Here is a 25,452-nt window from a genome sequence, read left to right on the forward strand (position 1 = left end):
GCTGTCTGATGGCAACAATACAGGGGGAGGAAAAGGGAACTATGGGGAAAACAGAGGACATCTAAACTACGATAACATAACTATACATCACTAAAGCTTTTATTAATATTCACACAATAGTTATATTTTAATTGTGAGAGCCAATCATCTCATTATCCATCTATAACAGGTCTCTTTGTGAATAAGGAAGATGGCTTCAGCCAGGGGCAATCTACTTACAATTCAACAACTGCACACCCCAGAGTCTTTTATTCAGTGCATCCTCAAGCAGAAAGGGTCCTGCAGATCAGTGGAATCTTTTCAGCATCACACCACAACTCTCCCTGCAGATAACTTGAGTGTACAAGGGGCTTATATGTATTACTGTCCTTGAAAGTGTAACTTTGCCCATTGGCTCAAGTCCTATCACTATCTCAAAAAGTATCTGGAGAGTTTTCCATTTTGAACAGTCCTATGTGTCTTTCTCAGAATGAAGAAGATGCATCCTTGTTCCATAGTCATTACAATGCACCTTTCAGTGGTGTCTCTGTGTTTCTAGATCATCTCATCAAGGACCTGTAGTTTCTTCTGTGAATGTGCTATTCTTGACATTTTTGGACAAATTTTAGTTAAATATGCTTCTGTTATCAGCTAGCTTTGTAAATGAAAGGGATCAGAATATATAAAAGCTTCAGAGTTCCCAGATGAAAAAGTTGATGTCTCAAATGTCCATTCAATAGATGCAGGAGTGATAATGTGCTGAGATAGACTCCTGCAGGAAAAAAAATCAACAGAATAATGCTTTTTTGTTTGTGACTGCTTTCAAAGTTCACATACAGAGGCTCCTTTCTTTTCTTTGAACATCTCACACATATTCTGAAGAAAGAATATTTTAATGATAAACCTGAGCTGTCTGATCTTCCCTGAGCACCCTTGTTTACTTTGGGCCCACTTCAAAGCTGTGCTTAAAATATCTAGTATTTTTTAGCAAAGAGTAAAACTAGCTTCTAGGTGAAATGTGTAAAATACTGGGATGTCCATGCTTGTGACTGTGCAAGGGCAGCTGGACAGAACATTGTGTGTTCAGTGTAAGCCCCACATGCTGCCTGGTGCAGAGGGCATGCAGAGGTTTGTCCCCACTGGGCAGGCCAGTTCTGCCTTCTGCCTTGGGGCAGAAGGAAATAAATCCCCTGCATGTGTTCATACATGAACAACATAAAGTTGAACATGAGCCAGCAGTGCCCTGGCAGCCAGGAGGGCCAAGTGTGTCCTGGGGGGCATCAGGCACAGCATCACCAGCCGGGCAAGGGAGGGGATTGTCCTGCTCTGCTCTGCTCTGGAGCAGCCTCACCTCGAGTGCTGGGGGCAGTTTTGGGTGCCACAATAAAAGAAAGATAGAAAGGCATCAGAGGGCACCCAAATGATGGCAACAGAGACAGGGAAGGGCCTTGAGGGGAAGCTGTATGAGGAGCAGATGAGATCACTTGTTGTGTTCAACCTGGAGAAGAGAACACTGAGGAGACACTTCAACTTCCTCATGAAGGGAAGAGGAGGGGCAGACACCGATCCCTGTTCTGTGGTCCCCATGACAGGACCTGAGGGAATGGCCTGAAGTTAATCAAGGGAGGTTTAGGCTGGATTATTAGAAAAAGGTTTTCTCCCAGAGGCTTGTTGGGCACTGGAACAGCTCCCCAGGGAAGCGGTCACAGCACCAAGTCTGACAGAGTTAAAGAAGCATTTGGACAATGCTCTTGGGCACATGGTGTGATTTCTGGGCATGGTGCTGAGCAGGGCCTGGAGTTGGACAGTTGGACTTGGTGTTCATTGTGGGTCCTTTCCAACTCAGTTTATTCTGTGATTCTCTGACTAACACCTCCTAGTTGTTAAGATGATGGCAAAATCTGCTTGTCTGCAAGATGAGTTCCCATTCAGGATTGCCTTCTGCCTTTTCTTCATGCTATATTTCATTGTCATCAGTCAAGAATTAGAGAAGTGATCACATGGTGCATGGACATTCGTGCTCATACAGTGTGAAACAGGCGCTGTCATCAGGATGGTTTCACAGAAAAGAGACTTGTAAAGGAGATGATATATTTTTATTACATGAGTTTATAAGCTGTGAAACAGCAGAACCTACCTTTGGTGTACATTATTGAGTGTTGCAGGCTGGCATCTACATGAACAGATCATTCAAGAATTTCTGTCTGAGCTGGAATGAGGTCACACCTGGAAATGAGTTTTTTCCTCAGGTCTGTCGCTTGGTTTCAAGCAGCCCCCCTCCTTTCCCAGTTCATCAGCTGAATTCAATTGTCCCAAGAACCAAGAAGTGTCAGGTGAGATCAGGCCTTGCCAAGGCCCCCAGAGTCTTCAAAACCAGTGGATTCCAGATGTATTTGTCACCAGATATGATACAGATCTTCTAATGCACCATCTGCCTCCTTTAAAATGAAGGTGGGACTGTTCCACAGAGGTCAGTGACAACCTCCTTCTCCACCTATATATCCATATATATATATCCATCCTATATCCATCTCTGCTCCAAATGTGCTAATTACCCTTTTCTGTAATGCCTATAGTGCATTAACAATGACAAATTTGCAGGCCACCTGTTTCTCTCCTATGTTTATCTCAGGGCTTACTGCTCCGTTTGACCTGCTAAGGCACTTGAGAGAGTCCATTTATTAGAGATCTCATTAGGGGGTCAAATAAAAGATTTGTTATGACCCTCCTTCACAAACACAGCTTCTTAGCAGCAGTATTTAACCCATCTCATGCAGTTCTGCAGTATTTAGCCTTTTCACATGCAGAAGTTGGTGAGGACACCCAAGCTCTGTGCTAGTGAGAGCAGCCAAGCTTGTGCTGGTGAGGATTGTCTCCTGGTACTCTGCCCAGGAGCAGCACATGCAGCCTCTCAGGAGCACTAATGCAGATCTTTGGTCAGAAGACAGCCCCATTATTGGATTCCCAGGTGAATAACTAAGCAGTGAGTGGAGAAGGGTACACAGAACTTGTTTAGAAAGACCTTTTTTTTTTTCCTGAATAAGGAACAGGAAAAATCTAAGTGGTGAGATGTGCATTATTTCACTACAGCTTTCCACTTTGTGCTTGAGGTAGCAACAACTGCTGTGCCTGGGCTCCATCAGACCATGTCACTGCCAGCACACGTCCTCAGCCCCTGGCCCATACAGGTTTGTTACCACTTGCTGGCCACATGCTGCACTTTGTTATGGCTAGCCAGCATCATGGGACAAGTCTTGACAAGCAGGAGGAGAGAGACATTTAAAATACAAGACCTTTCTTTTTATAAGGCATGACACAGAGAGTGCAAGAGGTTGTTACTGTAGTAAGAATGGGTCATATGGGGCATACAGAGCAAGAAAAGAAACTGGAACAAATGTCAGAGACAGAAGTCCTTTGGTGAGATTATGATTATGTAAGAGCATATGTCACTGAAAGGATCTGAATACTGGCCATCAGGTAACTGGTAAATCTTTCATTAGCCACAGGCAAAATATTCTCATTAGTCAGCCTCTCTCATGCCAGTAGTCCCTGCTAGGGATCCTAGCATGTCCATGTCCTCACCTCCTTTGGAAAGATCTATGGATATGTGGCATGAAGACTGCTGCTAGGTCTCTGTGAGATAAATCAGGATTTATTCAGGGACTGGGAATGGAGGGCTCAGCATGGGACACCCTTGCCCACACAGCAGTGGTGCACACTTGCTTCTGTGCACATATAAAACTGAGAGCAGAGAGATCCCATCATTTAAGTGAAGTACATGTAGTCGAACTTTGGCCTCCACTGCTTTGACTACAGAAGAAAACAAGGGTCTAAAAATAAGGAAATATTTGCCTCTTGGAAATTTTCTAAGCAATTAGTCTAGGAATTATTGATGTTTCTAATTTTGTCAGAAGAGGGAGGACCATCAGTCACACTCAAAAATACCAGCTCTTTGCTGATAACTCATAAAGTGGAATGGCTTTTTAATGAAGTTTTAGAAGAAAGGTTTGCTGCCAAAATCAAGGATATTGCTCTATCCCACTCATACTGCTTCATCAAGGAAACTTCCAAGAAAATTTTGACTTTCTCCCAAAGCTGTTGTGTGGGATTTTTCTTTTTTCCTTTTTATTTTCTTTTTTTTTTTTTTTTGAGTGCCTGAAAGCCAACTCCAAAGCCAACTTTACTGCCAAACTTTTAAAAGAAGTAATGACAATATATGCTAATAGGAGGTTTCACAAATCAGTATGAGATCACTGAAACCAGTTCCCATCTGATCACACATGAATGAACAATGTGTGGGTTTGAACTGTGTTCATGATATGATGATAGCTCCACCTTTCATTCCGATTGAGATCAAATGACTATTGCCAAGTGCTGGGTGGTAAACTGCTGATAAGTCACTGTTTTATCATCCTGTGGAGACTGATTTGAAAACATCCTGGTTTTAATGTAACCGAGAGATAGATTTTAAAGCACCTCTCAATGAAATGGATACTGTTGCTTATTGTGGCTCCCTTCCCTAGCACATTCCTTTAAAAATCAGTGAGCCTCATAGGGTACATCCTGCTTTTAATAAAGAAAAAACAAGTAGAAAATCAGAAGTTTTTGGTATATATTTGCATAGTTATCAATCTTTAAATCTTTTTTGGAGGATTCCTTTGGTAATTCACAGGAGGATCCCTGTGTTGCTCTCTGGCTTAAGTGACTTTTCAGTGAATTCATTAGAAGATCAAGATCTGAGACTTGTTTGATGGAACAGGATGTGCTTTCTTTATTGAATAAGTGATTTATATGGTGATTTTATATGGCACTTTACAAACAGTGGGCTGATTCTTCAGTGTTCATCCTGTTTCTAGGCAGTGGAGCTTCACTGGTTTTCATAACATGGGTAGCAGAGGAGAGAATTAGGAAATACTTGATGCATGAAGTGAGAGGAAGCATGGAACGTCTGAGGAGTGGGTTGGGACAGAAATTATTGGTGAAAGTGATGTGGAAGGGAGAATTGTCAGCTGAAGATAATATAAGGACATCTTAAAAGCTATATGTAGCAAGCAGGAGGAGAGAGACATTTAAAATACAAGACCTTTCTTTTTATAAGGCATGACACAGAGAGTGCAAGAGGTTGTTACTGTAGTAAGAATGGGTCATATGGGGCATACAGAGCAAGAAAAGAAACTGGAACAAATGTCAGAGACAGAACTCCTTTGGTGAGATTGTGATTATGTAAGAGCATATGTCACTGAAAGGATCTGAAATATTGGCCATCAGGTAACTGGTAAATCTTTCATTAGCCACAGGCAAAATATTCTCATTACAGTCAGCATCTCTCATGCTTATGTACATTTTTACTCCTCTCCATGTCTGAAAAGTAATGCTTCCCAGGAAAAGGAATCAGATCATCAAAATCTGAATTTGTAGCTGACATTGGTGATGATGCTGTTCAGAGTTCAGAAACTGCTCTTAAAAACAGCAGTACCAGTACTCTACCATTAAGGCAAAAGCAGCAAGACAAATCATGGTAGATGAAATGGTAACAGTTTTCTATTAATTAGATACCAAATACATCTTTGCTACATATTTCTTTTGGATGATTTAACCAGAGAGAGACACAGAGATTAAGCCATAGATGGTCTTCTTCCAAGGTTTCCAACCCCTGCTGCTTCAGAGATGATATATTTCATTGTTAGGATATCATTTTGATGGTGCATGGCATCAAAAATGCCATTATTTGCAAATGCTAGTAGTAGGAATGGACATGCATGGGAAATGGAGAAAAACTTAAGAGAAATTATGTGACAGAGTTTTTCAAAGACAGTAGGAAAAATAAGAAAGATTGTGTTTGTTTTAGGGAGCTAAGGAATAGTAGTGGAAAGTAAGAGATAGGAGAAAAAGAAAGAAAGGACAAGGTTTTATATACTAACACAATAAATCAAAGTTCTAGAAAATGAAAAATGGGGAAAGGCACTAAAACTCACATACAAGAAATCTCAGAGAAGCTGACATCTTGAGAACAGCAAAGAGGCAAAAGTACACTGGCCTAAAAATGTAACAGGATCAGCTTTTCTGTTTATTTACAGTCACTAGGAAGTGGTGAATAGTGACATTTTGTTTCATGTTGGATAGAATCTGGTTTTCCTAAAGTTAAACTTTGGAAAGAAGCTTTCTACTGGCACTCCTTCTTTTCTACAAGAGTGATACAAATTGTTTGTTGTTCACATGAGAAAAAACAGTTCGTTTGTTTGAAGACAGTTATCTGATGGACTTTGTTTACTTCCTCAAAGGATGTTAGTAGTGAAGGAAGAAGTGCTGTTAACCCTTTCTTTTGTGAAGGAGTTCATCTTAGTTGAATTTACTGAAAATTTTCAGTGATGGCAGAAAATATTTCAATCTCATAATTCCTATTTTTCTGTCTAGAATTTGTCCTGGGTTTTATACATTATTTCTTGTTGCAATTTGTGCAATGCTATAAACTTGTAAAAAAATTCTTGAATTCATGCACACAATTTTTTACTACACTCTGTTTAATGACTGTATGATACATGACATTTCAAAAGTCCCTTTGTAAACCAGTACTGTATATGAGTGTCTACTACCTAACTTAATATTGAGAACTGCTATGGTTTTGTTTACTGATAACAAACAATAGTAACAACATCAAGATTATACAAGCATTTGTTTACATGTGTGTGACAGACAGACAGAGAAGCATGGCAAATTATTTTTACACTTAATTTGTCAAATGTTTTTCTATGCCTCTTAAGGGAGTTTGCTTACCGACTTTTACCATGTTGTTCAAACTCCCAAATTCATTCCTGTTGAGTAATTTCTAAAATCAGGCAGCACACTGTGTTATGCATGAAACAGCAGTTGGGTAAGACACAGCTCTGGGTTTTTCACAGCAGGTTGTCAAGACTGGATGTCATTCTGACTTTCAAAGTGAATACAAATCAAAATCTTCCAGGAACTTTATAGATTATATCCAAGCTAAGTTTCCTGAGCTAGGGTTTTTTCAGGTTTGTGTACAAATGGCGCTCAGAGGGAGCGGAATCTCCCCATTAAATGCCTGCTGTACACCCCCAGATCCATCCATCCCTCCCAGGTCAGCTGTCCACATAGAATGTGGAGGAGGAGGTGCTGTACGGTGATTTGGTTAATCATCAGATTGTCAGGAAAAAGAAGAGATACTGTCATCACCCATGGTAACCACATCCTTGCCCATGGAAACTTTTCAGGGGGCACAGCAAAGCAGCTGAACGGGGACCCATGGCTGAGCTTTGCAAGCTGACTGCATTGCTGGACCAGCTCAGGGGCAATTATCTTATACTCTATGGTTTTCCTGTACCTTATCTGCAGTGCAAAGGTTGTATCTGAAGACAGGGAAGAGGTCTTAGGAAAAAACAGCAAAGACATTGTTTTAAAACAAAATTTAAATATTACTTTCATTTGTGCTAAAATCCTTCATGTCAGCATGTCTTCTCAAATAGAATTCATATTAGGACTCATCTAAATGAAGTTAACTTCTGAAATAAAATATATTTATTTAACTGTTAATGTTCAAAAATGGGCATTTATCACAGAGCAAATATTCTATTTAAATTATCAGTTTAAAACCTTTGTAAAATGGAAGTAGCTTGCTGCACTGCAGTTTGGGAATTACGAGTTCCTTTCGAATGTAGGAGCTGTAGGCTGTGCCATATGTCACTGGGAGGATGTTTTCTCATATATTCACAGGAAAATCTTGGATTTGCAAGATGAATCCGTGAACTTGGCAATAGAACATGAGGAATAAAATAGAAGTGGCTAGCCTCAAACTCCCCTAGACAACCAGAAGCTAGAAACTTGCCATATGTCATTGACTTCCATGAGCAATGCTGAGCAGTGGAATATCACCCTCTCTTGCAGCATTAAATACTGCCCTAAGTCATTAATACAAAGCAGATGGCTTTGTTGTTGATTAGAGCTGGTTAGGATCTGAAATTCCCATTCCAAAGGAAATTTTGACATTTGTATTTATTTTCACTGCCTATTGGAACAAAACATCAAAATTTCCCAGTGGGATGGATATTAAAACTGCTCTGGAAATACCAAGTTATTTCACTTCATTGGTATTGAATTGTTTTCTCAATAATACCAAACCAGTGTAATTCTAAAATTAATCAAATATAAATGCCAGAACAAAATTAATAAACATATAAATTAACACTGAAACATTTTCCACGTTAAAAGGAAAAGATTAAATTAAAAACATAAATTCTGACATTTTTACAAAATTTGTTTTCTTGAATGTGACAAAACATTTTGATTTCAGCTAAGCTGCATTACCCTAATGGAAATGGGCTCTAGTGAAAAAATGCTCACCCAGTGCTGTTTGTCCAGGGCCAGTAATGTACAGGATCATCTTGCAAGTTCAAGGATGTAAAAATTCTGAGAAATAAGACATGCACAAAGAGAAAATTAACACTGTATATGCAGTTTGGGAACATCTTTGAAGACTGCCTTAAAAATTCCTACAACTCCCACAAAATTGCTTTAGTCATCTAGATGTCTCTTACATTAGCTCTCTTTTGTTCAGGCACACTTGAGAGTGTTAAATGCTGGACAAATCATCCCTGGCACAGACCTTCATATTTATGAACTTGTAAACTGTGACATTATCTTAGTGAGTCTTGTTTCCATCTCCTTAGCAAAATTCTGGTCCTAGCTGCCAGAACCTCCCACTCCCAATCTCCAGTTGCCTACTTTCCTGGAGAAAGTTCCAATAACTCTCTTCAATATGGAACAAAAACTCACAGTTACTGTCCAGGTAGGAACCTTCACAATCATTCCTTTCCCTATCATAAGAACATCTTTAAAAATATCTAGTTTGCCAGCTAATGGCTCCATTTTTTCCAGTATCACGATTTCTTTTTTTTTCTGTCAACACCAAGTCTCTGCTGTGGGATAGGAGACCATCTGGTAACAATTTTTTTAAGGGGAGTCTAAGCACAAATGTCAGTCTTTGGGAGTCACATGCTATTTATTTACAAAAATAAAAAAAATCAATATCATGAATTCACATCAGCTTCTCGTCTTACTTTGTGCAACAGTAGCTTTCTGCTTTAGTTTCCACTACCCTCCACCGAGGTATTGCATATAAGATTACATAAAAGGACCAAACAAGATGCAGGACAGATTAGAAACCCGATGAAGTAGCTGCTGGATGAGTTTGGTGACTGGTGTGCTCAGGTGCACTGGGGAAGATTATGTTACTACTGGTGAGTGCCCTGCACAAAGAGAGAAGCCCTGTGGAAGAAAGGAGAATGAAGTGGGTTTGACGTGGCTGGACATGTGAGCATCAGGATAAGGACCAACAGCAGTGACGCAGGTGTAGGAAGGGTGGCCTTTCTAAAGCACTCAGGCCCTCAGCAGGTACCAAAATCAGTGGTGCTACTTTCTGGCAGGTCTCAGTTTACTGGACACAGATGCTTTTTGAGAAACTACCTATTGCACAGGTGCCCAAAGGGAAGGTGTGTTCTGTTTGAGAAGCCCAAGTTTAATTGTGGGTACTGGGAACTTCGAAAAATGTGACCTTGAGCTTTTTAGGAAATGTGGCCCAGAAAGATATTGTTAACCAAAGAGACTTTAGGCTCACAAGTTGCTTAATAGGAAACACAGTAACTGCAGAAAATTTCCATCATTTGGATCTTGATGTATGGTGTTCTGAAAGAATGTTGATAGGTAAAGTCACCTCCAGATGGAACAGGTGAGAGATTTTGCCAACTCCCCTGCTGTCAGCTTAACACTCATGTTTATAAATACTGCAGATGTCCTGTGCTAAATGAAACAGCTGAATGCAGTAAAATCTGGAAAGGCAGCCCCTTGAGGGTGGATGTTCTAATGCACTGTTAGCAAAGTCTCTCTTGCCCTTTGCCATACAAAATTAGGCAAAGGCAAACATACTTTTACAAAAATACTATTTCCTTAGAGTTTTAAGAAATCAAATACATAAATATATATATCTAATTCCCAAAAGAGTCATCTAAAGCCTGCCAAGACAAAGAGTAGTTATTTTAAAGACCTTAGATCGTTCTACCCAGGGTTAAAACAAAATGTTGTGGTTTTTTCTTATACACCATATGGTAAAGTGTTGTTTCTCAACTTCACAAATGAATGATTATGAACCAAAAAAGCATGTGAATATTGGCATGGTTTTTATTGTTGTGAGTTCTAAAAGAATTAGGAAGAAATGAAATTAAATAGCAAGACCTTTTCTGAGTGTAAGAGGAGGGGTAAACAAATCTGTATGAGTTCTTCCTCTTTTGCGTGGTTTCTCTTTTTTTTTTTTGTTTGCTCATTTCTCATTAAGGAAGAAAGGGTTACTTTCAAGCCTTTCTGGATGGGTGAAGCCTTTGCTGGCCCTGGGGAATGACTGTCCACCACTTACTGCATCATTTTTTGCCCTGCTCATACAGTGATGGCAGCACTTCCCATAGGGACTGCAGACAAAGCCAGGACACTGAGAAAGGCTGAAGTGCTGGATGCCTCACTGTGTGCTCAGAGGAGCCCACATTTACACCCTCTTACACTTTGGAGGGTCACTGTAGGATCTGGAAACATGGATTGCTTTATTTGTTTCTCCAGCAGCCCCTTTTCCATGTGTCTCCACTGCTTGATGGTAACTGAGCAGACAATCTTTTTACAGATCTCTAGGTGTGCTGTCTAAGCAGCAGAGATTTTGTATAAAGTGAGAGAGCTTCATCCCCCTCTGTGGTAGCCAAGCTGTTGATGGCAGCAGCAGCAAGTACCTGACTCCAAAAGGTTAATGACAGACCTGATTGCCCCATGCAATCCAAATCTAATGGGTAGAGGTAGCCCATTACAGACACTCCTCTTTGGTGGATAGATGCACACCAAATTTCAACCAGGAGCAGCTTCAGAAACAAGCTCTGAGTCCTACAGAGCTTTAAGATGGGAAGAGTGATTAGCCATGAACGAGAGAGGACTCACTGCACAGTGTGACATGCAGTACAAATGCACATAACATGCTCTTTTCCCCAGCTCCCAATATTGGAAATACTCGTGTGCCTAGTCATGCTTCTTGTGCCACACACTCCCCCTTTCAGGAAATGCTTTGGAAACAGAGACCTTTTCTGGAAGCCCCAGTGATGCTGAAGGTGATGCAAAGTGAGGGATGTGCACATCAGCCCTTCCTGCGACTGAGGCACTGTGTATTGGTCTCTAAACACCTCCAGCCAAGACTGGAGCATTGCTGAGAGTAACATGACAAGCACTAGGCTGTTGTCTTGTTAACCCAGTGGTGCTGAAGACCCCAGCATTTATTGATGGGACACTGCCTTTCTGCTGCATCCCCCTCCTACACCCACCCCCACACCAGCCCTCACTGCTAAAATGCATAAAGGAATTATGATAAAGAGAAACAGGAGATGAAGTCCAGCAGCTGTAGCATTTCTCTGCCAGAGCAAATCTGAAGGGAGAAGAGCCTGGGCTTTTGATGTTACCCATGAGTACCTCCAAGTCTGAAACATGGGAACTCTGTGCAGCTGCTCCTGCGTGGACTGCCCGCCTCAACCAAAACACAGAGCTATAAAGGATTTGCTTTTGTTTCTTGTTTTGAGTTTCTCCTGGGGTAGCAGGAAAGCAGAAATTCTGTCAGGAAAGAACAAATACTGTCAAAGGAGAAGTTAAGGACACCTTTGGTAGGGGAAGGATTCCCAGTAAGGGGCTAAAGAAACAGGAAGGTGGCACTAAACAAAACAGGAACTTAGAGCAGTGAAAATGTCAGGATCCTGGAACCAAACTAAGATCCTAATACAAAAGATCAGTAAATACTGTGATGAACATGTTTGGAAGTACTAGTGGGCAACTGGGTAGCACATGACCCCTCTTCCTTCTATTGATAAATAAAGCATAAATACTGAATGATTATCCTATCCACACCTCTTCCTTGGGTTTTTTCCTCTTAATTTCTTCATCAGTCTTCATTCCTCTTCTTTGATGTCAGCTACAGTTTTAGCCAGATATATTTGTACTTGTTTTACTCCACTGCAAATCTGTTTACTGCTGTTTCTTCTGAATACTGTAATAGAATGTCAGATTTTTTTTAATCTTGCTCATAAATTTCATTCATTTTTTGCTTTTTGCCAATAGAAAGAGCTAAATGGAGGGTGGCAAGGCTCAATTTTTTTTTTCTGCATGTATTTATTTTTTTGTTAAGTCCCTGTGTGGTTTTTAATAAATTTGTTTTTCTTTCAAAAATATGTTCCAAGATGCTGTTAAAAAAAATTAAGCAAAAACTTTTCTTGGCAAGCATCTCCACACTGGTTACTCAAATGAATGTGTGAAAACAAACTAGAAATGGCCAGAAGGAAGCAAAGTGGCTGCTTCCAAGAGCCTGAGGGGTTGTTTTCTGTGGGATGGAAATAAAAAAAAAATCTCTTGACCAGGTAGTGCTTACACGTGACAGCAGGAGACTGAAACCAGAGGATTTGTTCTTCCCAGCACAGGTGCTGCTGCTGCTGCTCTCACGATGCACAGTGTCCCACCAGCGGGATCCTGCACTGGAATTTCCAGTGGGACAGTGGAGAGTGGTGGCTCTGAGGCTGTGAATGGGAGCTCAGGGACTGGTCACAGAGTCTCCTGGGCTGGAGCACACCAGAGATCAATGAGTGCATCCCTGCTTTGCTCAAGTCTCACTGGAGAGCCCCAAGATCACAAGACAGTGCCTTGTCCAACCCAACATTTACTGTTGGGTTTGCATTCATGATGAGGCCATGGCCACATTGGTGTTCCAGCCACAGGGAAGCAGCACTCACAGATGGGGAGGGAATGTATCATTTGAGATAGCTCTTGCTCTGAACTGTCTCATTACATAGCTCATACAGCAGTTAGCAGTATTACAGCCCAAAGGAATAACTGACCTTATGAAAGAAACTTAGCTTTTATATCAGATTGTGTTCACCAAGCCTTGACTTTTGTAAATGCACATAACTTCCCCCTTTCTGTAAGGGCATGGACATAGATGAACCAGTGCTGCATCTGGAAGCATGTGTACACTGTATGTGTACAAATAACACCAGAGTTTGCAGACACTGACACATTGTGGTGAACTGGTACTTGGTATTATCTGAAGCTTTACCAAGCAATGAGAGCAGCTGGCAGAGGGGAAGGAAGATAGTCGTTCTCATGCAGTGAAGTTCAATAACAGGGCAAAATTTTGGCCACGAAGCCCTGGGGACACATCCCCAGACAAGGTCTCATGCTCTGAGATGCACCTCAGTCTCCCCTCGATATCCCTCCACTTATTGCAGGGGTGCTGTACTGCAAGGTTTGGTCAACCAGGACAGAGCAGCACCCCTACTCTGAGCTTGTGACAGAGCTGAGTGGCACAGTGGCATCAGAGAAAGAACTGGTAGGGGTGCCAGAAAGCGATGGCAGAGGAATTTAGCTTGCCAGAGCCCTATCTCTTGTGCTGTGGAGGCTGGTATGCAGTGACGGGAGAAGACTGCTGGTGAGTAGAACATGAAAGAAGGTGAGATCCCTGCCATTTCCAGATGTGCAGGCAGCTTAAGAGATAGATGGTGTATATGAGTCCACTTGTCACACATCCAAGTTTTCAGTAATGATCTGACAGGAGGAAAAACCACAGCAGTGATGGTGAGTGGAGAATCACACATGCCTCAGAGTGCCATTGCCACAGGGGACTGACTCATGCTGGAGCATTGCTTTCTCACCATTGTCAGGTAGCAGAGCTGGCTCAGTGATGCTGTTGTCCTTTTCAGCCTTTAGTTCTTTCCAGCAGTCATTAGGATCTTGTGCAGCTGCTTGGCAGAGATTGAAATCCCACAATTGCTAGTCTCGGGAAAATTCTCAAATTATGTGTTAGAAATATATTAAAGACAGCATTGCACCCATAAGTGGATTATTTCTTGGAAACAGGTCAAACTGTGTGTTAGAAACCAAGAAACAGAAGTTTCTGAAGACAAAAATCACAAAATGGAACTTTCATAGCTTCTTTCTAAAGTTTTCTGCTTTCATTTTTACAGAATAGGTGTCTGTAGCCAAGCCTGTGGTGATTCACCTTGCTGTTCCCACCAGAAACAGATCAGGCAGGACTTGTTTTCAAAGTGGTTCTTTAGACCTTTGAGGTGCTTTGTGCCCTGTTAGGTCTGAAGTACCCAATAGCCTAAAACTTCCATTTTTAGAACAAGGCTTCCCTGCACAAATACCCCCTTCTCATAATGCTTTTTCCCAGAAGGGGACTTCCCCTCAGATTTAAGCCTAAATGAAAATTAAGAAGTCTTGTTGTCTTATAATATGTTTAGATGTTTGCATTGCATTTTTGCACTCGTTGCAGTGGGTTGGCTGCATGCTGCATCTTTCCAGCTCCTGCAAGGTTGTTGCTTAAGCAGGCAGTGTTTGCCTTACTCTGAGGTTTCAGGTTGAGCTAACAAGTGTGTGTGAGCAGCAGCAAGCTGCTGGCAAAGAGACACGTGGTAGCAGAGGTGTTCACTGCCCCGGTGCCCAGTCAGAGCTCCCTGTGTGCGGAGAAGGCTGAACCTGCCCACACCAGATCTGCTGCACTGCAGGAAAGCCGTCGGTGCAGGGTCACTCTTGGCTTGTGCTGAATTGTCACAGGCCAGCTGTCTGACAAACAACTCTGTCATCTTTACCTTAAAAACTCCACACGTGGACCTGAATAGAGGAACCTGAAGTATTTCCTTTCAGGAGCATCTCCTATGACATTTCCTCCCATAATCAGTGAGCAGGGATTCCTTCCATAGCAGCCGCACAGCAGTGACGCTTTACTTCCTGATATTCTGTAGGTGTTGGCTGAAATGATACCAACCTTTCAAGCCATAAACACATCACATTCTTTTACCAAAAACTATTGCCTTAAAAATTAAGACCTTGATATTTTAATATGTTGTTCTATGTAGCAAGTCATTAATATATATTATATCTAACACCATTGTATCAGAGGAAGAAATTGAAGAAATGCAATTAAACATATTCACTGAACACTTAATTTGTCTTTCTTTTTGTACTCCTACAACATCAATTTCTCAGTATTGTCAATATTTTACTTTGCCATTATGATTGCTGTTCACTATTTACTTGCTGTATTTCGAACTTTTAGTCATTTATTAGAAATTTGAAAGATCTACAGGAATGATAAAGTATGAAAAGGTGTGAAAATCAATTTCATTTTGTTTCAATTTCATTTTGTTCTGTGCATGTATTGCTGTCATTGTTAGCAGACATCCTCTTATCTTACTGCACTCTGCCCACAATCTAATCTATCTTCAAGAGTCAGACAGCAGTCTATGAAGTAATTGTAAGGATCTTCAAGTGTCTTCAATGATTTTCTGTACTAAGACTGCAAAAGCATTTTGTTGTTGATAGATAGAATAGGCACAATAAATCCCATTGTCGTGGTTCCTAGAACACCACCTATTAAAAAGGAACAATCTGGAAGGCAAAGAACATGATGAAAATTCATCACAAGTGGACTGAGGAATAATGCTACGAGTTTTAACTGCGTCACCTGGCATCACAACAGCTGTGGATTTCAACCTTGTACTGCAAGTCACATATGGTTAGCTCTCCCTTTCTGCCTGGAGAACACAGGTGCTCTGCAATGCACTGCACTCTACTCTTCTGTGGGTTTTATTATTTGGTTTTATTATTTATTATTATTAAAATATATTGCACCTACAACACTGGGCAGCTCTAAAGGCATTAATTTTTAGAGTGAAATACAGTCTTTTTGACCACCTCTTGAAGGACACTGCCTGCATCTTACCTCAGAATTTCATTTTTCAGAAGACTCTCAACTAGAAATGTGCAAGCTGAGTTTTCCATTTTCAAATGTTTGAGTTATTAAAAAGCAGGAGGGGATTATATGGCTAATTCTAGCTCATTCCCACCACAGCTGGCTTGCACCTTAGTCAGCAGTCTTCTCTCCCTGCTCTCTGGTCTGGAAAGTGTGCTGCCCCTGGCACTGGGGAGGGACTGCTGGCCAGGGGTGTGGGCAGCTGCTCCCTATGCTGGGGATTTTACTGGGGGGTTTGTGTTAAACTGGTGCCACTATAAACGGACCCTGGCCACTTCCAGTTGCTCTTCCATCCCACTGGCAGACCCTGATCATGTTGTTTTGCCTGACATAAAGCCCTCTGGCTGCTCTAATGTAATCAATTCCCTCAGCTAATTCCCAGGTTGTTTATTATGGGCCCCATCCAACACCCATGGAAGGCAACACAACATTCAGCTGCCTTGGCAGCTGTTGCACTGGGCCTATGAAACAAGGACTTTTTTGCTATTTTCAGGGCATGAAGAGCTTGGATTGCTTAAAAACTGTACAGCATGTTTTGATCGGGATGAAAAGACAAAAGGTAGCAGAAAAAATTATCTTTGAGGTGGCATCTTCCACTTTTCAAGTATTTTGGAGGCACTTTGGAGGAAAATATATTGTTTGGTCAACATAGTCAACCAAGCCCCTGAAATTGTCAGGAGATGGACAGGCCCCCATGGGGCAGAATTCTTTACCCTTCCCATCCTTCTGTCTGTGAACAGGGAAGCCTGTTCTCCATGAACCATGCAGGCAATGTGTTTACAGGACATATAGTTACCAAACTATGATTCCGTTCATTTTTTGCCTTTTTTCATTTATATGTTCTCTGTATTCTTCACACATATATTTGTAACTCTGTAGCCTATTGTATTAGTGACTAGTTTTCCCAGTACTTTTCCATAGCCTTTCCCTAGGCAAAAAGAACAAATTCCAGAACTCCAAGCCCCTGGAGTACAAAGCCCGAGGGCTATCTTGGTTCTTCCTGGGAACCAAAGCTGAGAGTGCTGAGGAGAAAACTCCAAAGAAAGGGCTTCACCTGAAGGAAAATCATCACTTGCATGTCCTCCTAACTGATGCGTTTTATCAATGATGCTAATTTCCTAAAACCCATAAAATGTATTCACCCCTAGAGGGGGTAGACTTTTTTGGACATCTTTCCATAACTGCCCCTGAAGGCCTTAAAATAAATATCTGCTCTTACATTACCTCGTTACTAAAATTATGTTGAGTTTCACTCCCAGGCTGGGAAAAAGGCAACAACTGTATGCTACCAGACAGCCATCAGTGAATCCTGGAGACACAGATGGATCTAGGATGGATCCTGTAGTTTTCCACTTGAGAAATACAGCTTTTTGGACATTCTGGTCCAAGAACACAGGAAATTAAGGAATCAAGCCTCTAGCTGCCTTGGGGAGTTCAAAGTCCTTGGGGAGAAAGGGACCTTCCCATAAGAAAGAAAAGTAGCATCAACCTAGGAGAAGCTCAGTTTCTTCTTCCCAGTGTCAAACAGAAGAGACAGTAGATTAGCTTCAAATGGTGGTGCATTTCTCAGTAGCTGCTTCTGTGATGTATCAATATTGTATTATTCTTTGTCTTTTAAAAGTAATATCTTGGTTAAGAAAGGACATTTTATTAAATGCTCATTAGCCATTCCAGTCATCATTATTAAATCCATCTCTGGGCCAGAGACTCCATTCTGACAACAGTGTGAATCATGTTTAAATTATTTTGCAATTCTACCTTAGTTATCCATACATCATATCTTAGTTGTGACTGTCATTTGCAGGACAAATTCTCAGGCAGGTTTCTGTCAGTAGAGAAGGGCTTCCCACAAATCAGCACGATGTTAAGCTTCCAGTAAAACTGATGTTGCCTTTTGGAGCCAACACACTCAGGCTCCAAAACTTAAAACCCAAAGGCATCCATCATTAGTAAATGTGCTGCGCAATGTGATATGTACCAACCTGCCTCAAATGAAATATAATTAAGGTGATTTAATAGAGACTGTATCCAATAATACTTCTTAATGGTTAATTTAATGGAAATGAATTTTCAATTTCATTGCCTGGGTACAAAACACAGTAATAGTTTGAGTGGGGGAATCCACTGTTGATAAAATCTCTTCAGATTTTATCTTAATTTTGAAATAAAATGGGAACTTATCTGTGCCAAACAAAAGAGGCAGTTTCTGGGTTGCTTTCTGGTTATAAAGATATATGTAAAAGAGCTTTGGACCTACTGGTGTCAGCATACCCTGCAGTTGCACCTTGATCCCATTTTGGAACAAGACCAAGGGAACACAGACCTTAGTACCAGTCTGGCTTCCACCAGAGATACAAAAATTGTGTCTCATTAGGGCAGGTCCTCAGGACAGTTGGGTGACTGGGATGGAGGATGTGCTGCAGCACACAGCTGCTGTTGGCTGTACCTTGCAACAGCCTTTGCTTGCCTCGTGATTTCAAGGGCAAAATAGGATGGCAATGAATTCTGTGTAATTACTGTTCTCCAGACTCTCAAAAGACAGTTTAATCAACATGTAGATTACGTTTATTAATTTTTCCAGAGTATACCTGTAGTTCTGGACATTGTCCAAGGTTTTGGCTGATAACCAAGAGTGAACAAACTATCATCAGAAAACTCAGAATACAGCATACTGCTCTTCTACAGCCTCCAAGCTAATCAGTATCAATAATTAATAATAATTCATATGTGTTTGGTTTTGCTTTGCAGGTAATACTTTAACTCCAATATGGGAAAGCAAAACAGCAAACTACGCCCTGAAGTCATGCAGGATTTGCTAGAAAGTACAGACTTTACAGAACATGAAATCCAGGAGTGGTACAAAGGCTTCTTGAGAGACTGTCCAAGTGGACATTTATCTATGGAAGAGTTTAAAAAAATATATGGAAACTTTTTTCCTTACGGGGACGCTTCTAAGTTTGCAGAGCACGTATTCCGCACTTTCGACGCCAACGGAGACGGAACAATAGATTTCAGAGAATTCATCATAGCCCTGAGTGTCACGTCGAGAGGAAAACTGGAGCAAAAGCTGAAGTGGGCATTCAGCATGTACGACCTGGATGGGAATGGCTACATCAGCAAGGCAGAGATGCTGGAAATCGTGCAGGTATGTGCTGCTCAGAGGCAGCTGGGCTCCCTCCCTGAGAGCGGATTGTGAAGCAGTGTTACACTGAATGAAAAACTGGCAGCACTAGTTTACAGTCTTCTATAACTGCTTGGATATAAAATTGTGTCACAATTCAAACTACAGCTTAATATCCACTGCAAGTTCTTCCTGAGCAACAGGCTGCATGGATATTTCCTCCCTGGGAGCTCTGTTGGGCTCAAGCACAGTAACTAACCTGCTGATAAATGTGATTCTCTAACCTTGTCAATTAATTATGATAAATTGCAGTTGAACCAAGTAGGTATACTAGAGCAACCAAACAGTGTACTTGTAAGAAAGGCAGGCTCCCTCCACAATAAGAAGCAAATCTACTTTGAAATCATGTTATTATGAAGAAGCAGCTCAGCTCACATATTATAAAGGTGTTTTGCTGGCCTAATTCCAGTGAGGTCTGCATTATTAGAATCATACTAGCTGTCTTCATACTAAGTTTACATATAGATAAACCTTATCTGAGTAGATGATGATTCTATACATAGCTTCTTTGGTTGTGTTTGCTTGTGATGTTAGTAAGAGTCCCACGTTGCTTTCTCCAACATGTTTTTGCCCTTGAGGCACATCACTCTACTGAAAGATTTAAAACTTTTTTTATATGGCAGTGTATTTACACAGCTTGAATCTGTATAATGCAGCACTGTTGGAAAAAAAAAAACTGTTATCAAGAGCCTTTCCTTTCCTTGGAAATTTTGAAGTGCTAACAATGTACTGTATTATTCAGACTTGTATTTGCACTGAAAACCAAGGGAAAGTAATGCACACAAATTACACAGTCTGTGATGGCCAGCTGCATGTAGGGAGTCAGCCTAACAGGTGGTGCTCCTGTCTTTCTACCAGAGCCCTTCTCAAATCCTTCAAACAGTGGCCAACAGAGTATGCAGCAGAGCAGGCCCTTTTGCACTCTTCTTTCTAGCCGAATACGCTAATATCATACTCATGAACACGCTTACTACAATTCTGTGCTTTAACCCAAGCCTTTTCAACCCCCCTCAAGAACTATTCCCTGTCACTCTAGCCACAAAAGTCCTGCTTTTATCAGCAGGATTCTTATGAATCTGGGCTTCCTACCCACGATTCTGATACGACCAGTTAATACACCTAACTATGAAAAAATGTCCTGCCACTCACACCTGCCCTGTGCCTCTGACATTCCAGCATAGCAATTTGCTATGCACAAATACCAGCACTTGCACTGCTTCAGCAAGACAGGTCCAGAGCTCAGCTGCAAATCTGGAGTTTGTTGTCTTTCACTTTGGTCTGTTTTGTGCTGCTGTGTCTGAGTTGAGGAGCAGGACCTCCCTGTCTGCGCCGTGACAAACCCCATGGAATATTTGCATTGGAAGATCCTCTGGTCCTTACAAATCTTCCTCTCCCCCAGGCAGGGTAAACAGACTGTCAATTATTGTTTTTCTGGCTGTATTTCTCCTCATGAAAAAACAAAAAGATTTCCAAAAGGACTAACGTAGTACATAGGAAACACAGGAACCAAAGCTGGGTGACCGCCCACTCCTCTGGAGGAGGAGACACCCCAGGGGCTGCAGGACCCCTCACTGCTGTCGAGGAGCCCAGGAAGGCACTGTGCTGACAGGCAGCACAAACCCCCTGGGCAAGGGGAGCTACAAACAGGCAGAACTTGGCCACAACTTTGTCCATGTCAAATGAAATGAAAATATCGGTGGCTGGATTTTCTGTAGTGAGCTAAACAACGACCAGCAAAGCTGGAAGCTTTTTCCAGATCTGCTTGCCAGCAAGTCTAGAGGCTGAAATCATATTTATGTCAGTACCAAATCACAGCAATGTCTTTTACAGCCATGGTGCCATCATCAAACAGAATTGCAGCTTTGGGGTTAGTGTCGGGCAGTGTTCTGTCAATGTGTGCATCCAGTGCCAAGCAGCACTTTGGCTGGGCACAGCCCCCAGCCTGGCACTCCAGCAATCCCTCTGCCCTTCTTGAGAGGCTTGACTCTCTCTCCTCTCAGACTGAATGTGAAACTCAACTGCATGATGCTTATAATCTCACCTCATTTTGAAGGACCCAACTTTGGGGACCACACAAAAAGCAATTATGGAAGTGAACAGCCTGAAAAGCAGTTATTTCTGTACCATGGACTATCAGCAATTTTTAAACCACAAACCCTTTCTGTGATGGAGCAATAAGGCAATGTGCCTATTCTCTTCTTTTTTTGTTTTTCTGAATGCATTGGTCTCCCTGTATTGCACTGGTCACCAGGAGCTCTTCCCAGTGGGATGGAATTTGTTGTGTAGTCTCTGGAAACATGTTCAGCTGATATCTGAAACTCAAGTAGATGAGCATATTTTCTAGCTTTGTTGAGAAGTTCCTTTGATGTAGAGTGATTAGATACAAAAAGCCAGCAAACAACTATCACTTTCATTTATGAAAGATTATTATTTTTTCATATGGAATGACAAGATTCTGTATCAAATGGCTTCCTGGGGGCCCTCAGCCATCACAGTTTTTCTGAGAGTGAAAATCAGAACTCTGACATATCTCTATGTCTCAAAGGAACCCATTGCTAGTCCCTTATCTAGCATACATTTTCAAATTGATAGAATGGGATTATGTTTTCGTTGGGATTTTTCCTGAGACAATACATCAAAATGAATGCTAAAAGAACACCTTTAGTCTAAAAGTCTTAGTTTAATAGAAAAATACTGTCCCTGTTACTGTGGGATTACTGTATTTTAAATAGCATAGGGGCAATGCACACTTTTCTTCTTTTTCAGTCTGCTTTTTTTTTTTTTGTGCTTTGAAATCCCTCTCTCTGCAGTGATTTTCACTGTTGTGCTGATGCTTCCTTGCATTATCTTTCCATTGCTCTGGCCTAGTCTAACAGCCCTGCAGGCATTGCACTCCTGCACTGCATTAAGGAGATTGAGGTAGCAGTGGCAGCAGCAGCCCTGGAACAGCAGAGCTGCTGGTTAAGATGTCCCACAGGAGCCCTCATGACTGGCCAGCTGCCAAGGAGATGAAGGTGAATGGTCCATGACAGCTTTCTCAGGCCTGTTTTCCTTGCTAGATAGCAAAGCACCTGCATTCCTTTAAGCTCTGTACACCATCATGCCCTCAGCCAGCCCAGGGCACTCACCATGCCTGTCCATGAGCATCCCTAGGCCAGTCCCCAAAAATCCCTGCACAGCCTGCTGCACAGTTTGGAAGATGAAGGACTTTAGTGGTGTGCTGACAGTTGTAGAGCCTCAAAAAAGAAGGTCCACAGGATACTGCTACACTCACCAGGCATAGCACATCTGCAGACTACTGTGGGAAGAGGCTTCATAGCCTGCCCTCTTGACAGACCTTGTCACAGCTCCTCTCAGATTCATGTCTCAAGCTTTTCATGTCTCCCATATGTTTACCTATAATCTAAATAGCCCAGTCCACTCAAAAATAGCTGCAAACCAGTCAGAAGATTTGTTCCCCTTGCTGAAGCAGGACATATTTGGCTAGTCTCTTAAAATAAGAGTTCAAATGGGAGATGGAAACCTTGCTCTAAGGATACATTTTTTCACTGTATGGACTCAAAAGGCATTTTAAGAATACTGAGCAGAGACAAGAATAACACTTCCAGTTTAATAAAAACAGGGCACACACATTTCACTTGCTGGGATAGCTTATTTGCAAGCCAGGATGAAACAGAAGCTGGTATGAGAAGAAGCAAAAGCTGATATGGCTCTGTAAAGGCAGTGTCAAAAATCTCCATGACATTGAGAGGAAAACAATTTTTTGAGACAAGTCATTTACTTCATGAGACTTCTAGCCATTAGAATTTATTTCAAAAGAGTAAAAAGGATCAACTGAAAATGTGTGCTGTCATTGCTGCTGCCATCACCAAAATGAGCTTTTTGACAGTTTGCCAAGTGTACCAGGAAAATGCAGCCCTCACCAAAGCTTCTGGCCTGAGTGCAGCAGTGGCAGCCAGCAACTGGGAGCAAAACCTGTGTGAATGGGCAAAGGGGTGAGACTGCCCTAAAATCACCCATTGCTGTTCATCCACATGGAGCTGGAAAATCAAAGGAGATCAGTAGGGCAGCAGATGAAGCTGGAGCCTGTGCTTGCTCAGGTGACATACCCAGGGCTCTGGAGGCACAATTCCTGGTGGCATTCAGCTGTGAGGAGCACACCTGAGAGAAGTTCACTTATTGAAGCTGCCCTGACTCAGGACACTGCTGGCAGGTATCAGCTTCCAGTGCAGAATGCCACTAGCGGTTTTCAGCCCAGGTTCTGGGAGGCCAAGGAGTTGAACTCCATGTGGAGTGGGACCCCTGCAGCCTCCCAGTGCCAGGTCCTAGCCCAGGGTTAGCACAGCCCAGCTCTATGTAATTATTGCATGAAACCAAATTCCTTTCAGAGCTTGCTCTTTCAAACATACAATAAAGAGTTTTGTGTAGCTGCACTGAATTAATATGGGGCAAGCCTCAAGATTCTTAATCAGCTTTAGCTGGCTTTTACTTTGGGAAAACTTCCCAATGAACTTCTGAGTAAGGACATAAGAATTTGTCCAGAGTAACCATTTTCAGCATGAAAAGAACGCTCACTATGTTATTCCCATCTGGCTTTCCTAGAATATCTCATCTGTTATTCCCTTCACACGCCTCTGTGAAAAGGACCCTGTAGGATGAAGTCATCCTGAAGTGCTTTTTTTGTCCTAAAAATCTGCATATTCTTACTATGGTTACTTTGATCAGGGTAAACATGCCCTCACTCCCGGTCTGGGGCATTCCTCCCACACTTTCAATGCAGATTCTCTGCTTTGCCGTCCTCTCACCCAGAGAGAGGGAGTGACCCCTCCACCTCTCTTCCTACCCCAGACAAAAGCCAGACAGCTTCAAATGCTTAAACACTGGCAGATTTATAAGCCTCATCTCTGCTCTGACCCTTGCAAGCCTTGCATGCTGATGAGGATGAGCAAGGTCTAAATTCTTACTGTCCATTCTCTCCATTTCTTCCTTCCCTATTGCCTCCTTCCCCCAGTTCCCTCATCCCTGTGTTTACATGCTTGCATGTTCATCCTTTCTTCTGTGCTCCTGGTATGAGAGTATCACGGTGGTGTGGACAGCATCCCTGCCTCTCCTGAGGCTCTGCCCAGTACTCTGGAACACTAATTCTCCTGGGAGATGTCAAGGGTGAGCTGTTGGCAGAGGAGAAGCCAGCAAGATGGCCAAGGAAGCGGCTGCTCCCTAGTCTGAGTGTAAAATGTCTGTGCTGCTTAGTGGCATCCTCCATCTGTGCTGTTACATTCCTGGAGCCAGTCCTTGGGGATCCTGAGCCAGATAATCTGAGCTGCTAGGCAGAGTGACTTCATGAAGGGAAAGAGGGGAGAGGAGTAACCCAGTGAGAAATCTTGGATTGCATGAAGGACCCCCTCCCAAAGCAGGAGGAAGGGAAGAACAAATAACTAAAGCAGCCAGGTGACAGCAGGTGACAGCCAATGAGTTGCAGTGGGCAGCAGAAGGGGCCAGTTGGACCAGGGCAATGCTGCCTTGGGCTGGGATGTGCTGCTCCTCCACATGGCTGGGAGGAAGCCCCAAGGCCACCACCCTGCAGCCCTCTGAGTGCTGCTGCTCTCCCAGGTGTGGCACTGCAGAGACACCTGACACAAAGCCCTGGTGCTTCTGGTGCTGCATGCTTATGTTCACCAGCAAGGTCTGGATAACCAGTGCAGAGATAGATCCTCATCCTTGTTTTAAAATTAACCTTACCCCTCTTTCAGGGGCAGCTGGTACCAAAAGTGGCTAATGCATCTGTCTGTGCAGAGAATAGCTGTGGGTGGTAGTGGTGCTCTGTAGGACCAGAACATCTGGTCTCTGTGGAGAAAATGGTGGAAGGGATTTTGAGCTGTGCACACACACCAACCCCCAGTTAAAAGGCCACCTCCTTGATGGTCCAGTCTTTGTTATCTGTGAGATGCTGCAAACACAAGGAGTCACTGCTCTCCTCACAGAGAGAATGCTTACAGGGAGGGAGAGAAAGGAGATGGGAGAAAAGCAAAGGCGGGGTGGGGAGACAGGTGTGGTGAGGATGAAGCCTGTGTGCCCAAAGCATGGAGATTCATCACAGCGTGGGACAAGACCTTGGTGGTCTGGCTGTTCCTCCAGGCTCTGGGAGCTGCCATTGTCCAACATGCTGTACAGGTGATAAATTTGTCCAAAGGCTATTTTAATAAGGAAAAATATAACCCTAGTCCAAACCCACATGGTGTTTGCCCATGACTAAATAAAGAAACACAGTATTTCATAAACAAGTGTGCCACTGAAGAGGGAAGCTGCATGTACTGGTGCCACCCAACACCCTCCAGCATCCAAAGAGCAGGTCTTGCTGGTGCTCTGAGGACATTTTCTGCCTGTTTCTGTCACGAGAGGATCATTGTACCCTTGCATCAAGATGATAATGTGCTTCTTACCAGCTTTTTGCTGCTGTCTA

At 42.4% G+C, this 25,452-nt stretch overlaps 1 protein-coding gene across 1 annotated transcript in view; it reads left to right on the forward strand.

Moving 5' to 3' along the window:
- The window catches only part of NCALD (neurocalcin delta), a 58,636-nt gene that overhangs the window by 22,695 nt on the left and 10,489 nt on the right, over positions 1–25,452 (forward strand). The window contains exon 2 of the mRNA XM_066564901.1: positions 18,560–18,956. Coding sequence (XP_066420998.1) covers positions 18,579–18,956 — 378 coding nt within the window. The 5' untranslated portion in view covers positions 18,560–18,578. The remainder of the gene's footprint in view (positions 1–18,559; positions 18,957–25,452) is intronic.

The sequence above is a fragment of the Molothrus aeneus genome, chromosome 1 (assembly GCF_037042795.1).
Source record: "Molothrus aeneus isolate 106 chromosome 1, BPBGC_Maene_1.0, whole genome shotgun sequence".
In the NCBI taxonomy this organism is placed as follows: domain Eukaryota; kingdom Metazoa; phylum Chordata; class Aves; order Passeriformes; family Icteridae; genus Molothrus; species Molothrus aeneus.